The sequence below is a fragment of the Candoia aspera genome, chromosome 1, assembly GCF_035149785.1.
Source record: "Candoia aspera isolate rCanAsp1 chromosome 1, rCanAsp1.hap2, whole genome shotgun sequence".
Lineage (NCBI taxonomy): Eukaryota > Metazoa > Chordata > Lepidosauria > Squamata > Boidae > Candoia > Candoia aspera.
In genome coordinates, this window is record NC_086153.1 from 117,727,187 (window position 1) to 117,745,067 (window position 17,881).

Here is a 17,881-nt window from a genome sequence, read left to right on the forward strand (position 1 = left end):
CATCTTGATGAGTGAAGAAATAGTCCCATTTGTAATTAACCTGGCTGATGGATTAGAATACTGGATTTTAATCCAATTGTCACTTACAGAAGGAAAGTCACATTTAGGTGAGACTTGTTCTAAAAATTTGAACTGCGTGTTATCAAATCCCTTCTCTATTTGATTGCATGTCTAATATATAAATACAGAAGTGAATCTTTAATTCAACCACAGTAATTAATAAATGCAACCCATCTAATTCTTATAAATATTAAAATATTCTTTAGAAGCATTTATTTCTTGTCCACAACTGATAAAATTTAGGAGGTATTTTTATAAATGACCACCTGTAAGTGCCTTCATTACCATTGAAGAGACCCAATCATTCACTGGTTCATAGAAAGACAATTAAAAATGAGAATGAAGAAGACTCTACTCTAATGTATGTTGGTAAAGATTAGTTGTAGATGGGAAATAATTCAGTTCCCAGAATGTTTGTAACACAGTCTCTCTCTCCTTAATAAATCTTGCTAGAGAATCTGTGAGAATCATGTTTGAAGAAGGAATTATTTTCTGTTTTTGGCAGATGCCAAGACCCTGACCACAGACTTTGAAGACTTATTAATCAGGTTAATACTCCTGTAGTGGAATTTGAGTTGCCATTAATATATTTGACTGACTAATCTTCCTCCTTTTTTCCCCTTTTTTTTCTTGTTATGCTTTTGTAAATCTTAATACATTATATTGTTTCAATACAATGATATTTATACAGTATTACCTGAAGATTAATAATTAGTAAATGATAATAAAGATTTAGATAGAATATTTATTTTTCTTTATTTCCAATAGTCTATCAATATTAATTATGATTTCAGATGACAGTATTAAAATATTATTTGACTGTTTCATCCAGAATTGAATATAATGTTAGAAAAAAAATGTTGCAGATTGCATCGAAGTATTTGTTGTACAATAAAGGTTTCAGTCTTGAGCTGATTACTCAAGGGTCTCCATTGTATTAATATTTTTTTACATGTTAATAAAAGGAACAAGTAGATAAAGCAAAGTTAACAAAAGTTGAAACAAGAAAAAAGAAAAATAACTATTGGGTTTCCAACTTTGCCCTTTTTATACATCTGCTGATTTACAGTGTTTGTAGACATTTAGGCACCCTTACAAGCCAGAATCTTCCTTCTCATGAGGAAGAATATAAGTAAAAATCTGCTTCCTCTAGGCCTTTCTCATTATAAGAAACCACTGAAGACAACATGGAGATCAAAACTGTATATTTAAAATAATTTGGATTTGTTTTTGTTTCTTCAGGGCTGATGGTGTAATGAGGACAATGGTCCCAGAAAAATTACTGAAGAGCATGCCAATATTACAAGGACAAATAGATGCACTTCTTGAATTTGATGTATGTGCTTATATTTTCCTTAAACCTTTATGGTTAAAGAAAAACACTTCTTACTTCGAATCTTAAAAAAAGCATACCATGAAACATTTAACTTGTAAAAAGAAAGTTATTGTATTTTGCCAAGCTGCAGAAAAAAGTAAGTGGCTGAAGATTGATGATTGAATTACCTTGTTGTGCTTCATTGAAGGTCACGGTAGAGCTTCATCATTCAGCCATTAATGTTATGCAAAGTTCAAAATGATGTGCATTCATATTCAGTTTCTTACTGGATTTATCTTGATTTCACTGTTTCCAGGGGCCAAAATTGAGCTGTTCATTCTTGTAGTTTAGTATTGCTTAATTTACTGCATCTTCAGAGGCACAATTTCTGTTTAACTGTGAAGTAGATTCCTTGATCTGTTTAATCTGAACAGTAAATATATCTGCTAATATTTTATTTTGTGCTGAAAGAAAATCTAGTCCAAATGTACGTTTATAATAAATAAATCATGGGCTTTTATTTTTATATAGGTTCATCCAAACGAACTGACAAATGGTGTCATAAATGCTGCATTTATGCTTCTCTTCAAAGATCTCATCAAGCTTTTTGCTTGTTACAATGATGGAGTTATTAATTTATTAGGTATGTAAACTGATAAAAACATACCCTTAATTGTTCTCATTATTAAAAATAAAAAAATCTCTGTAGTTAATCTTGTTAAGGAAGAAGCAATGTTGATTTTCCAAGTCAGTGTCTGTTTTGATTCTCCTATGTTCACATCTGTCTGCCTGTTTAGACCAAACATGGCAGTTAATCTTCCCAACTCTCAGGTAAGATGGAGTGTTGTATAGATAAATAACTAACTGTGTATACATCATTACCCTCTCTGTAATGCTTTCTTACGTTCTCATAATCACTGATTTTTAGATTAGCACCCTCAATTTTACAAAATAAGCTTTTGAAGAATAAAAAGTTATCAAAGTAATAATTGTTATTTTTGTATTTTATCATGGATTGTTCCTCAAGCCTAACATTCTTGGCCTCGTCTATCTTCATGGTTCTTTAATCCATATTTTCTTTCGGGGCTGGAAAACTAGTTTTGACATATTTTCACAAAGGGCTTGTCCTTACGTCCTCTTACGCACAGAAGCATAGCCTGGTAATCTTTTTTCATGCCACGCCTTTATGATGTTTTCTTCACCTCACCCAGCCCACAGGTATTGCTCTTTGAAGCCAACTTCTTCAGTCAGGTCATTTCCTGCAAGCTATCTTGCACGATCTGGCACATTAGATGCATTACAGGTTTTCTGCTGCTTCTGCCAACAAGGGGCTCCATGTGGCCATACTTTTTACAAGGACACAACTGGACATATTGCCGGCCCTGCCATTCCTTTGCAGCACTAGTTGAGAATTTGCTTAGTATCAGTCATTCTTTCCAATTTCCCCCTGTGATCCTCCTCCAGACCTGTGACCTGTTAGCCAGGTTATTTTTGGACATGGTTTTAATTTTCTTTCAGAAGAGGACTAGGCCTTTATTCAGAAACACTGTAGTCTGACAGATCACAGGTGTGGAGCATCTCTCTGCTCAGGCAATTTAGTTAGGCAACTTGCATTAAAGCAGTAAGAACCAGCACCAGTTGCCGACCTCAGCCTCGTTATTGTGGAAGAATAAGTCTCAACAAACCATGTAGCAAATTCAATACCAGTGTACTGTTTTTCTAGCTTGACTGAAGGCTTGCTTTTTATTACAAACATCTGGCTTTGTCCAATACTGTATTTAGTGATGCTTAGATAAGCACTTCAGTGCATTGTTTTTGGCAGTGTATTAATGAAGCAAACTTCCTACTTGGCACAAGTTATATTTTCATGTTTCTTGTTCTTTCACCCTATAGCCCCTATCAGTAAAAAATAAATTGCACCAAGCAAATGGTTGCAAGCACACTGGGCTGGCTAATTTTTTCTGAATTCATTGTTAGATTTTGTCTTAGAAATACATTTTCCTGGGATTTCAGTTTAAAAGGGGGAGAAAAAGAATTAAGGTTAGGGGATGCTATAAAATAAGCATGCTTTATTTGTGTTGTATATAATTTGTAGGTTCAAACTTGAAGTTGCAACCTTCTGTTGAAGTTCACTGGGTGGAATAGGGCAAAAAACAGATCTGGCCATAATTGCTTTCTGCCACCTTTTTAATAGTGTGCATTTTTTCATAATAAAATGTCAAGTCTTCAGATGTTCTGCATATAGAGTTTTGAGACTTTCAAATGTATCTCTTCCAGAGAAGTTTTTTGAAATGAAGAAAGGACAGTGCAAAGATGCTCTTGAAATTTATAAACGGTTTCTTACTAGAATGACGAGAGTCTCAGAATTTCTTAAAGTTGCAGAGGTAAGTGAAACTTTCCCAGAGAGAACAATAGCTTGTAAAGATTGCAAATATTTTGCAGTGTACTGAATTTTCTGAAAAGATATCATCAAAAGGTAGAAAAGATAATGGTATTTGACTTTCCGTATCATTAATATATTTAATATAAGTTACACATTTAACATGAGAGTACATTGGTTTGTCATATAACTAGTTCCTAACAAGGTGTTAGGAAAAGACAGTGAACTGATGGAAGTAACTGCCAGGTGGTTGTTTTTCAATATTAGAGTGTTTGCATGATTTACCAGCTAAATGCATGGACTGTGAAAAGAGGTGCTAGAGATCTGTGTCTCAAACTATAAAGAAATTTAGAGATATTCTCAGGGAAGCTGTGAAAAAACTACAGTATCAAGGAGAGACTTAATGGCTACATAGTCCAGAGATTGAAGGAAGCATGAGACAGAAACTCAAAATATCCCCATCTTGATTTGTTTGTTTATTTTGTTGGATTTGTTAAAGCTGCCAGACTCCAAGAAGAATCTGTGTTACGTACAATAAGTCCAAAAGATACATGAAAAACAAAACTAAAAACCCCATGATTGTTTACTATAAGATGGAACAGAGAGAAACGTGGAAATGCATTTCTTTGATTGATTGATTGATTGATTGATTGATTGATTGATATCACTTAAATAAGATTTGGTTACCGTTACCATACCCTACAACAACAAAGTTGCATTCCTGAAATCCCTGTGGTGTCTGTTTTCTGGCCTGGCTTATCTCAGAGTGCTGTCATCAATCTTGAAAGCCTCTCCTAATCTCTCTGTTCCTGTCAGAAGGTAATTAGCTATGTTCCTCTTAACAATTTAGTTCAAATGTTTGATGTTTTATATTGTATTTTGGTTTGTGATAATAAATGTGAAACTTGAAACGATTATTTTTTACTTTATCCACAGCAAGTTGGAATTGACAAAGGCGATATTCCTGATCTCACACAAGTAAGTTGCATTTAGCATTTAGCTTGACAGTGGTTAAAGGTAATAAAAACAATTTCTGTTCATTTAGCATGCAGCCTAAAAGCATTAACTGTTTAAAATATTTTAAAGTCAGCATATGCTTACTGAAAAGAGCAACCATTTTGACTGATGTAGATTGATCATACGTTTGTTTCTAGATTAGGATCTCCATTTTTAGACAACTTATCGTTTCGAGAGATGTAATGAAGAGAATCCCCATTTCTTCTCCTTTCTAGACATGCAGATTGTTCCCAGTCTCTAAGAGTGCAAGTAGTGCATTTGAGAGAAGAGGATGTTCCTAAGATTTGAACCCATCCTTTGACTTGGTCCATAACATCACTCAGTTTTTTTTTCCAGAGAAGAGATAGGTTTAGGGCTGCTATAATAAAACCAAATGTTTATAAATTATTAGATGTAAAATACTTGATGCAGAGAAGTGAAAACTTCCATTTATATTTCTACTCTGTGAACGAGTGCAGTCATTATTTAGCATGCATTGGTAATATAGGGTGATAATACCTACCTTTAAGGATTGGGTAAATATTATTTATTACAAATAGATATGAGCAACATTTTAAAAACCTAGGAAATACGTTGCTAAACAAAAATACACTCTTCACGGGCAGCCCTATGTAGAGTGCGTTACAGTAATCCATTCAAGAGGTGACCAGGGTATCAGCGACTGAGAGCAGAGCCTCCCAGTCCAGGAACGGGAGCAACTGGTGCACAACACAAATTCCACACCTGCTTATGAAAGGGCATTAAGTAATTTTTCTGTCATTAAAATGAAACCTGTGATTTTCATAAAAATTCTTCAGTTTCAAGTCATACTAGAAAACCGCACATAATCGTTTCTTTCTAGTCTACATAATATTTTCAGGCTGCAAAACTGTATGATTTGTGGAGCCAGAAGTCCCAGTTAGTTTTCTTTACTGTGAAACCATGCAGGGATGCTTTGAGATGGAGGATTGTATGTGCAATCTAACAAATTAGTTTCTATGGCTATTTTTCTTCATAAACAAATTATAACATATTTTTGCCTATTATATTTGTAATGTCACTAACTTTAATTTTTAATTGACACATCTTTTCTGAGTAAAAATACAAACGAACATATTACAGTATTATATATTCATTAAAAATCTGTATATTGCCATTCAATGTTTATATATAGCTTTCAGTACAATTTATTGAATTCTGAATACTGTACATAAGATTACATCCATAGAGAATCTAATGGCAGGTAACAGTCATGCTGGGAAGATTTTTTAAGAGTCTTCTATTTATTTTAGTTGACTTGGCCTTCTTGAAAGTTTTATGATAGAAAGTGTAATACAATAACCCAGATAGAATTAAAATTATACTGACCTAACTTCTTGCAGGACAATCAAAAGAATCCTTGGCTCTTTCTTGTTGCACAGTAATGTGCTGGAAATTATTTAAAATACAATAAATAAATTCAGTTACCAATACCTTTTTGCTTGCTGTTTTTTCTTCTGACAGAATATGGTTACTGTAATAAGTGAACATGAAGTGTTTTGTTTTGCTTTATAGCCATGCTATTAAGTAAAGGTATAAGCAGTCTTGAAAGCCCTTGAACATGATTTAGAATATAAAATATCTGCATTTGCAGTTTCTTAAAAGCTTTTCTGAGGTTTCATAACCACATACAATGTTTAAAATGCTTTCTAAATAAGTGAATGAAACAAGAACAGAACATGACTTTTGAGTTCATGCATAATCATATTGTACAGTTGGCAATATGCTATTTTATTTATTTATTTTTTACAATAGTATAACTATTTATTTTCCCTAAAGTCTGTTCTTCCTAGTTAACTGCCAGCCTTTCAATCTGGACAGAAAAAGTTAGCGGGCTTGTTTAATGTTCTGACTTATTATTGAATCGAATCGAATTATCCATTCAGTCGGATCCTACCCTTGGCGATTCCATAAGCCAGCTCTCTCTGTGATTTCCGATCTTGTACAGCTTCTTTCAGTTGCTTTATATTTTGGCCTACAGAAAGGCATATAGTAATCATTTAATTGCAAAAGTATTTTTCAAAATGCCCGGCTAGATGGCAGCACTTAGCTGACCTTCGCTGATCTCAAAAACTAAGCAAGGCGGACCTGATGGTACTTGGATGGGAGATCACCAGGGAATCCCAGAGTAACAGATTAGACTGGGAAATTAAAAAAAAAGAATCAAATCCCAGAGGGAGGTAGTGGCAAACCAGTTCTATATTGTTGCCAATAGAAAACATGAATATATCATTGAAGTCCTCAAACATCAACCTCAACTTGAAGAAGACTTGGCCTTATAAATTCATACACATTCCATACACCAAAGTCCCTATGGTTTCATGAATGAAGATTTCCGATTATGCTTCTAAGTAGTATAAAGGCTAGATTTTATTATTAAATGGATATGTTCTAATTATTTATACAAACTAATTAACAGGTTTGTGTGTGCGTTCATGACGTTGATACTTTATGAACACATTATGAATCAATAAATTGGAAAACTTGATTTTAATTGAACCCTTTTCTTAGTTATCTGTTTTGGTGAGATTAGAAATTTATTTCCTAACCATGAACACATTTTATGATTCTGTATTCAGTATCCTATCTGTGCCTTCTTACATTTTCAGAAAATGGTAGTAAACTGAAATATTTGACTGATTTTCTGTCTTACGATGAAGATTAGGGTTCTTCAGTGATCCACTACTACAGTATATTCAGAAAAGAATATGTGTAATACACATCATTTTAGAGGAGGACGTGGAATATACTTCTTTTAACATTGAGGAAAAGGGATGTGTTGGCTACCATACCTTCTGCCAGCACTGAACTTGAGAGCCATTCACGTAGCACATGGAAACATTACAGAAAAGTGGAATTTTCATGGATTTAATCAGACAATGGATATCCTACCTTTATCATGTCTTTCTAAGCAATGGCTCTAAAAGACCCCTGGTAAAGTCCTTCAAAACTAGTAATGGAGATTGTGTGATTTGAACCAGTGACTTTACAGCTTGTAAGTCCAATTCATTCCATGTGCCTGGGTGAAAACAATAGCTTTCACAGGGGAAGTAGATTATATATTAAGTATAATTAGTTTGAACCTATTGCTATCTATAGGGCAGCTTACGCTTACGTTAAGGAACCTTTCTTTAGGCAGGACAGCACATCTCTACATATTTAAAAAAGGAATTTATCTACCTCCAGGATCTCTGTTGGGAACCTAGACCAGAGCTTTCCAGACTTTTCATGTTGGTGACACACGTTTTAGACGTGCATCATTTCGCGACACAGTAATTCAGTTTTACTAGCAAACCAGAGGTTAAACTAACCCCTTATAAGAGATATGGACACATACATAAATTGTAATAGCAAAACGTATGGCGACACAACATATCTCATGAAAACCTTCCATTTATCTTTTTAAAATTATATGATTTGTAAGGTAACATACATTTCCAAGATTGTTGTCGTTTACCAGTAACAATATTGTATGTAAATATGTGCAAGAATTTTAAAAAATTGAATAACACCAATAACTATACAGAAGTGCCTTAGTAGGTGCTTCTGGCACGAAAAAAAATAATTACCATTTTAATGAGATGTATGAGGTTGATGGGATGAACACAGCTTTTGAATATTTTGTGGAATATTAGATAAAGACACTTGCATTTCGTCATCAAGCATTTTTAAGCTTCCACGTTTCAGTGTCTTTAAGTTTGTTATCGTTGAAAAGGATACTTCACAGATGTATGTAGTATAAAACTGCAGAATTTTTAACACATTTTTACCTATGTTTGGATGCATTTTTGAAATGCAAATCCAAAAGCTGCCTAAGTCACTCTCTTCATACGTCATTAACAGACTTCAATCATTTTTTATTACAGCTAATTCTTCTTCAGTAAGTGAAAAGTTCCTCGTTGCAGTTGAAAGAAATGGATTTCTGATCCGATCATAGTCTTGGACTTCAACATTTGGGAAATAATGATGAAGTTTCTCTCCGAGCAATATTACATGGTCAACAATTAGCGAGCTGATACCACATTTTAGCTTGCACTCAGCAGTTTTGGAAAACATTTCAAAATTTCCTTCTTTCACTTTCCTTTTCCAAATGGCTATTTTGTCTCTCATAGCACAAATGTTATCTACTGCTGTTCAGATATTTTCTCCATTTCCTTGCACACTGGTTATTTTATTCAAATGTTCAAATATGTCAGCAAGATACGCCAATTTTGTGCACCAAAGTTTGTTTTGAATTAGATCGCAGAATTCATTTTGCTGATTTTCCTCAAAAAGTTTAAGCATCATTTCCCTCAATTCGTATACACGCAAAGCACTCGACCTCTTGAGAACCAACAAATCTCTGTGTGTACTAGGAGCTTTTTAAACTTTGCCCCCATTTCTTCACAAATATAAGCAAATAATCTCGATTTAAGAGGTCTACTTTTAATGTAATTGACCATTTGAACCACTTTGTCCATAACTTTTCTTAATTCATTTCCAATGGTTTGTGCGACTAGCGCTTCGCGATGTAAAAAGCAAGAAGTATATTTTCATTCTCTTTCTTTGCTAAAGCTATAAAACCTTTTGTTGAACCAACCATTGAGGGTGCACCATCTGTGCATATTCCTACGCAATTTAACCATTGCAAATTATTTTCCTTCATGAAGCAATCTAAAGTTTTAAATATATCTTCACCTCTAGTTCTCATTGGAAGTTCTAGACAACACAAGAATTGCTCAATAATTCTGTCAGTATGAATGAAATGTATAAAAAACAATAATTGTGGTAACCAACACATCTGTTGGTTCGTCTAATTGCAATGTAAAGATCATATTACCGTCTTGAAAAATATCCTTCATTTGCAGCTTAATGTCATCCGACATACCTTGAATACGTCTTCCAATCGTGTTATCTGCCAAAGGGATTTTACTAACTTCTATCTCAAATTCGGGCCCAAACAGTGTTTGAACAATAGCACAGCAAGATTCCTTTATGGTGGTTTCGGCAATAGTGTGTGGGTCCTCGTTTTTGGCAATTATTTGAGCAACCAAGTAACTTGCCTTTTGAGTTTTCTATGATGTCTTCATTCTCTTTGTGAATGATGCAGACTGCTTCTTTATAGATTTTGAAAGCTCAGTAAAGTGCTGTTCTGGTTTTCCTGACAAATGACTGTGTTTTGAGGTAAAATGACATTTTAATTTGTTTGGTACCATACTTTCATTTGCAAGTATATCCCCACAAACTAAACACTTGGGACAAGGATTGTTTTCATTACCAGAAAATGTGAACCCCAGTTTCATATGATCTTTACTATATAAACAAGGCTTTGAAGTTTTTCCTTTACACTTCTTACGTACTAATACAGACTGTTCAGCAATTGATTCTTGCATAGTTTCATCTATAGCCGCTACATTTTGTTCATCGCAAATGTCATCTTCACCAGCTTTTCTTTTCTTACTTAGAAACTTATCCATTTTAGGGGTAATTCAACTGCAATTTAATGAATAAATCTGTGTGAATTTATTATAAAATTTTAACAACTAAACATGAAAATCACTTGCTGAGAAGAGCAGCTATAGAAATTGAATAAATAAATAAATAAAACAACAGCACCAGCACTCCACTCCTGCAGTGATAAAGTGAGAGAACAATCCCACGTTGCTCTGTATTTCGGCGCCTTTTATCTCCTGCATTTTCACGCTGTTGACAGTTAGAAGCCAATCGGGCCTCCCGTTGTTCAGCCCTCCTTCTTGCTCGTTGATCTCTTGCGCTGATTGGCGGCAGTGACGCAAGTCACATCCCTGACCAATCAGCTGCTTTTCTTCTTCCCGCGCTAGGCTCTTCTTAATTTTTGCACCTTCACCATCGTTTCCTGCCAATTGATCTAATGGTCCTAAAGGACCTTCTTCGTCTTCCTCTGACTTGGCCTCTGTCCTAACACACTGCAGGTGCGGCCGCGTCACCAGAAGTCATGTGGAATCAGCTGTTTTGACCTGATTACACATACTGCGCATGCACAGTACCTGTGATCCCTCGACTGCGTGACACACCTACACACTGCAGCCAACACGCTAACGTGTCGCAACACACAGTTTGGAAAGCTCTGACCTAGACAATAGCTTGGTCTTCTTCCAAGCTATACTTTGCAAGTTAAGTTTAGCTAAGGTTACAATGAGTTTGCATTAAATCTGTGGTGTACGTTCACTTCTGTTGCAGTGTGAAGGTGGTTTGTAATAAATTGAACAATAAATTTGAACAGGTTGTGAAGCCATGTGTGCTAATTTAATCCTAACTGCAATCATTCTATATTGTTATGCACAATTAATTTTTTGATGCTTCAAATACAATTTATATATTTTAAAAGTCATAGGTATTGCTGAGGAGGAAGGAGTATTATGTATGTTCCCCACCTTGAGTTATTTATAAAAAATAATAAAGGCAGGATAAAAAAGTCTTTAAAAAACTGGGAATATCAAAGATATTCTTTGTTCTTACTCCACTTACATTCTTTTCTCATTTTAACAACAGCAACAACATGACTGGATTAAAACAATTGTCTATAAAAGTTAAGGGAGATATGCCTAAATTGCATTAAATCATAATTGCAATGTTAATATTTTGAATTTTTAGTTTTAGGGAGTTTTTTATATTAGCTGACTGGAAAACTCTTATTTTATGGTACTTAAAAAAATGCTCTGAGCATTGGTCTAAAAAAATATCTCTGAAGAACATCATGAGTTGCTTCCAAGAAATATTCAGACCAGTAACATAAACTTTGAAGGAGGAACTAGGTGTTATGAGAGAGAGAATTCCCACCACTGTCAGTATTCAGAACCTCTAGTATCTAATTCATCCTGTGTCATATGCCCTTCCTTTATATTATTAGACATGATGTGGTAGGTATTGTGTTAATGTAGGGAGGAAAGATCAAGTATGGGGAGCTCGAGTTTTGTGTTGATTTTAGTATATAGTTCTGCACTGTATTACAGCTGTAATTCTATAGAAAAGAAAAAATTGCTAGATTTTTCATTGGGTTGAATATGTAAGCTTTAAGTACGCATGCATGCAAATATTTTTGGTTGTATAAATTAATGCTTGTGCTATTAATATATACCCGCTCTGGTTTCAGTTTGTATTCCAACTAATAACCTCTTCCCCCAAACAATGTACTTCAACAAAATATACAATTCATAGTAGCATAGAAGTGGCCTTTTACACAGTTGTGTTATGCGTTAAATGGAATAGCATAAGTATGCAAATAACTGATTCATAGAAAAAGCTCTAGAAATGCCTCTTGAGCTCTGTATCAGTTGCTTTTCCTCATGCTTCTTGGTTTTAAATGTATCTTTTTGTTATATTTTTAGGCTCCTAGTAGTCTTATGGAAACTCTTGAACAGCATTTAAATAGTTTGGAAGGAAAGAAAACTGGGAACAGGTATGAAGAGTTTTTATGGATTTATATAGAGAGGTTACAGGGAGAGAATTACTATATCAGTTTGGGTATTGCTTGGTGAATTCTTTTGCTCCTTACTAGAAAAAGTATTGAGCATTCATTATGCTATAGAAAACACAAAACTGATGATTGCTAATAAGCCCCATGAATCTCTCTGTTCTTGAACTTCTCATTGCCTAGTGATAGCTTTATTGCTTGCGTTTGATGTCCCTTCTGAATCTGAATATTAGCAACGTAGAGACACACCAGTGTCTATACACATTCTTCTTTGCACCAACACAGTATAAACATTCTACTTTTCAGAATGGGTAGTACATATACATGTTGTGAGACTAATGCTTGCTTGTTGGCATGAAGTGTATAATTGGTTTTTCCTGGGCAGCAGAAAGGCATAACAGTACTGTTTCTAGCTGATGAAAGAGGGCTGTGATCAGGAGACACAAAGTAGACATGTGCTAATACATGTGGTATATTTGACCACATGGGATTGCAACTGTAAATATTTACAGGTATTATAAATGAGTAAAACAGATTGCAGTTTGTAGTTTGTATTGGTATGTTGCTTCAGTCATACAGTGGACATGAACATCATCTGTCATTTGCTGCAGTGAGTCTTGTTATAGATTTCTAAGGTTAGTGCAAAGAGGTTTTCAGCTAATAGCCTGAAATGCCATATTAGCAGTGGAAATTTATTTTCTTCAGTCTGTGCATATTCATTGAAAATTTAACAAATGTGGAAAGTAGTATTTTCAGGAGAGAGCATCAGTAAATAATTTGACTGTTTTAGGAAGCTAAACAGAGTCACCCTGTGTTAGTACTTAGATGATAACCCACCTCGGAATCCTAGGTCTGTAGGCTACTTTATGAAGTCAGTTCCTGAAGAAGCCTATAATGCAGCTAAGAGAACTACATTACCTTACCTGTGTGGTCACCAGGAGCCAAATTTGACTTAAGGGGTCCTTTACCTTTGATTATTTCCAGGACAATTAAAAGAAACATAATTATTTTACGTACAGTAAGGAAGTTATATACATTTATGAGATTATATATAATTAATAAGTGTTATCTTTTCCTTTTCACCTCTGTACTTTGAGTATTCCAAAACTAATGACATGATGTAAATTCAGAGTGGGATATCCAAGGTCCAGCCTTGTGTTGCACAGAAACTCTTATAAAGTAGAATATGGCTGAATATTGTAATTAGCATAATACCATTCAGTTAAATTTAACCAAGGTTGTCATCCTAATTAATGTAAGACCAATAGAACTCAACAGTACTTACTCCTGAGTAAGTAAGTAAGTGTCTGTCTGTCTGTCTGTCTATCTAATTTATCCCCACCCATCTCCTCCCGTCGGAGGCCTCTGGGCAGTTTACAACAAGTGATTAAAACCATCAGAATAATACAAAAAATAAAATACAGTAAAAATACTATAAATAGAAATAAAGAATAAAGAATAAAAGTGCTATAGATATCACTTTTTAAGCTAATGTAAATTTCCTTGTGTTCTGAGCAAATAATTTTTTCTGGTCTTAGAATAGGCTGACATTAACTAATCTTGTTTTTCTGTATCCCTCTCTTATTTACATAATGGCTGTTTTGATATTTAGTGAGGGGTAAGTAAACTTACACGCTACACTAATGTCTATGCCCTTGTGTATTTTGCAGCATTTCCTTTAATGAAAGCTTGTATTTTATGAATATTAGTTTCTTGCCAGTAATTTGCATGCTGTTTTGGAACTCTGCAAAATGAAATGCCTGTGAAACACAATGATAATTTTAATGTTTACAATTTTTATTAAAACATAATTTCTGTTCTAAAAAGACAGTTAACTATGCTTACAGTGGCTACCTAAATTGTAACATGGCTTACTGGCTTACTGATTTTATTTAGTTCCTTGGAGTAAATATAAAAATATTAATCTGCTATAATGCTTTGTGGTTGTTATAAGAGCCCACATTCAATCTTTTAAACAAAACTATTCAAAGTCAAGGGAAGTTAAAGGAACCTATTTTTTTTAAGTTTGGGGTAACAGGTGCTGTTTGAATTTTATTTGGAGATGGTGGGCTGGGTTTGGGGCAAGATTTAGATTTCCAGAAATTTTGAAGCAATAGAAAACATTTTTTCCATAATGGGACAGAGCCTGCAAAAATTGGAAATCTGGGAAAAGTAGAGATAAAGAAATATTTAATTTTAATACTCATTACATTATATATGAATATATATATGAACATACGTATTATGTATTACATGATAAGGTTATAAAACTACTGAATGCACAGAATTGAAAGACATATTTTTCTATAGTGAATGGCTACAAAATTTTTGACTTAATTTACTTTAAAATGTAGCTATATCAAGATAGGTTTTTTATTGAGACTCGTGGTGCAGAGTGGTAGGCGGCAGTATTGCTACCGAAACTCTTCCCACGACCCAAGTTCGATCCCAGCAGAAGCTGGATTCTCTCTCGGGTAGCCGGCTCAGGTCGACTCAGCCTTCCATCCTTCCGAGGTCGGTAAAATGAGCACCCAGCTTGCTGGGGAAGGTGATGACTGGGGAAGGCAATGGCAAAGCACCCCGCTATAGTCTGCCAAGAAAATGTTGCAAAAGCGGTGTCCCCCCCAAAGAGTCAGACATGGCTCTTTGCTTGCACAGGGGACCACTCACCTTTCACATGTCAAGATAGGTAGCACAGGTCGCCAGTGTTTCCTGGGCCTGAAAAGCTAAGTTAATACTTAGATCTAAGACTATCAGGAAATCCCAGAGCTAAGCAGTAAAAAAAAAAAAATTCTGGAAGAAGACAATGGCAAACCCCTTCTGTACTGTTGCCAGAAATGCTACATGATGATGAAGTTACTAGAAATGAATATTAACTTGAAGAGGACTACTTTTTAAAACATAGCTCTGGTTGTAACAGAATGGAAACAAAATCAAAAGCTAGCTACTCAATTCTGAGAATGTAGCATCTCTTCATTTTAGTGACACTATCACCATTTGTCTGAAGTGTTGCGGTGACTGTGGCCCACTGTTTCAATTAGGGCAGTATTTTTTAAGAAAAAAGGCATGAGATTAAGGCTTTAGAATACATATTTAGCCATGAAAATCACCTTTTTTTCTGAAATACTATAATTATCAGCAGTTTCTATTTGTCCTGTTCCTTTCTGTATCTTTTTATCATTTTCATGGGAATTTTAGCTTATACTATATCTTGATTTGCCTTATTTCCAAACAGATCGATTTGTTTCACATTTTAACCATGTTATGTTTGATTTAAAATGGAATTATTAGGGAATATTTTAAACCTTTTCCTCCAATTAAAAAAAAGCAAATGAAAAAAAGGTTTAGGAAGAAATGAGTTTTTCCCCATTTTTTAATGTGATTTCCCATATATTTTTAATGGAAAATACTGTTTTACAATTGCAGAGGCAATTGCACTATTTTTTAAAAATATATTTATGCAGTCTGCCAGATTCTTCTGTGAGTTTGTAACTAGCAGATAAAGTCTGTTCCTGAATCCTATTTTATTATGTTAATTCTTCTAGCTCTGGTGCTCCTTCTCCCTTGAGCAAGGTAATTATTTAAAGATTTATATTACTAGTTGACTCTTCAATTAAATATGTAAAATAGAAAAGTCATGTTCTTCATAAGAATGTATAAAATTGATATTTGATCTCTTTTACTATAATTTATATCCTACATGCCTATATTACTTTTCATTTCTATGTGAAAAATATTACTCAGGGCAATTTCTTTCCAGAGGATTAAACTACAGAATCAAATATAAGCATGTATCCATAGGAAAGTATTTGTCCTTTAGCCTCACTGAAATGGATAGGATTTCAGTGGCACCAAAGGGAGGCTAGGATTCAACCAGTTATTAATTAATACAGGTTGTCCTTGGCCTACGACCATTTGGTCAGTGACTGTTCCAAGTTATGATGGTGCTGAGCGAATGGCTGTTACAGTGGATCCACAGAGTTCCAGCTGTCCCAGCACCCTGCAGTCATGTGATCACAATCTGGGTGCTTGGCAACCTGTTCGCGCTTACAACTGGTTGCTAAGCGCCCCACGATCATGTGATCTCCATTTGCAAATTTCCCTGCTGGTTTCCCCAGAAAGTCAATGGGGAAGCCGGCAGGGAAGGTTGCAAGTCACTGGGGTAAGTCTCCCCCATCTGCACACCCTCTCCCAGCTCCTCTGCACTTGTGCTGCGCCAGCCACTTGCGCACCCTCCCAACCCGCACGGCACCTTGCACACACTCACACACTCTCCCCAACCCTCTCAAAAGTAAGATGTAAGGATTGTATGACAAGAGTGAACTCACAACAAGCAAATATGCATTAAAAGGAAAAAGGTGTAATCTGGATTTAATCACATGTATTAGCTTGTCTTTCACTGAATAGTAATGTATGACCTTAGAATTTAGGCTGCTATTTTATAGGGGGACAGAAAATTGCAAATAGGTAGGACTGGTGAAATGAATATTGCTAATTGCACCAGAACTGCACATATTTTAGTTAAGGAATCTGCCTTGGGTACGTATATTTATTTATTTATTCAAATTTCTATCACCGCCCATCTCCCCCATAACAAGGGGACTCTGGGCGGCATATACCATTGTGTAATGAGCACGTTCACACAACATGCTAAGCCAATTTGGGATTTGGTTTAATGTGAAGCTGAAGCAGGACCTAGACTGTAGTGAACACTGAGTTGCTTCTTTATCAACTGTAAAAAAAAAAAAACATAAGGGAAAGAATTCGCTTTTCCATTCCCTATGTGTGACAGCTTGGAATCCAATCCAAAGAAAATCGGGTGGGTGGGTGAGTGGATGGGGAGCCAGCAGACTACTTCTATGAGCAATGTATATGCTTGCCTGTGGCATAGGACATGCATTTGTAATTGTTCTCCTTCCTGGCAGCTGTTTTGCAATAATGCCCGTAATATGTTTTCAACATTCCAAATGTACCATTTTTTAAAATAACTTCCTTGCTCATAACCTATTCTGGCATCCTGTTGGGAATGTTGAAGGTTATATTTTTTAAAAGCTTTTTAAAAATGCAATCTGCATAAGGTTTTATGCATGATTTAACTTTGAAAATAATTTAATGGAATTTTTTCCTCCTGTGAAACATAAATGTGAACATAGTGGTTTCTTGGACATTTCCTACTTACTATAGATTTCAAATTTGATAGCTTTGAGGTTGCTGTTCCAGACTGCTTTGGCAATACAATCTTTAAATAAGATTGAAAATACTTCTCAGGATTAAATCTAGGGCTGCCTCCTCCCTAATACATTTTATGATGATTTCATAGCACACTGTTTTGATAAAAATCTGTGCTGTCTTTTATCAAATCTGTGTGGTTTTTCTGACAGCCAAATATAGATAGAGAAGTATATTTAGTATTTCAATCCCTAGGGTGCTCCCAGTAACAGACAAAGCAAAAGCTGAGTAATCTAAAAGAGATAAAATCCAGTTAATAATATCAACAAGAATAATCAGCAATTCAAAGGTGTGGATGAAAAGATTTTAATTTCTTTCCTAAAGGCAAAGCAAAGGTTAGTGTTTCATAGCTTTGATGTGATGGTAGAATGGGCTTCTGAAATTAGATGAGGGATCTATGGTAGACCTTTCTCACCAAACTTAATGTTTT

General features: G+C 34.9%; 1 protein-coding gene across 1 annotated transcript in view; it reads left to right on the top strand.

Moving 5' to 3' along the window:
* Positions 1-17,881, top strand: part of SNAP91 (synaptosome associated protein 91) — a 111,141-nt gene that overhangs the window by 38,250 nt on the left and 55,010 nt on the right. The window contains exons 6-12 of the mRNA XM_063312564.1: positions 1,303-1,396; positions 1,907-2,018; positions 3,653-3,759; positions 4,692-4,733; positions 12,137-12,207; positions 13,835-13,840; positions 15,768-15,795. Coding sequence (XP_063168634.1) covers positions 1,303-1,396; positions 1,907-2,018; positions 3,653-3,759; positions 4,692-4,733; positions 12,137-12,207; positions 13,835-13,840; positions 15,768-15,795 — 460 coding nt within the window. The remainder of the gene's footprint in view (positions 1-1,302; positions 1,397-1,906; positions 2,019-3,652; positions 3,760-4,691; positions 4,734-12,136; positions 12,208-13,834; positions 13,841-15,767; positions 15,796-17,881) is intronic.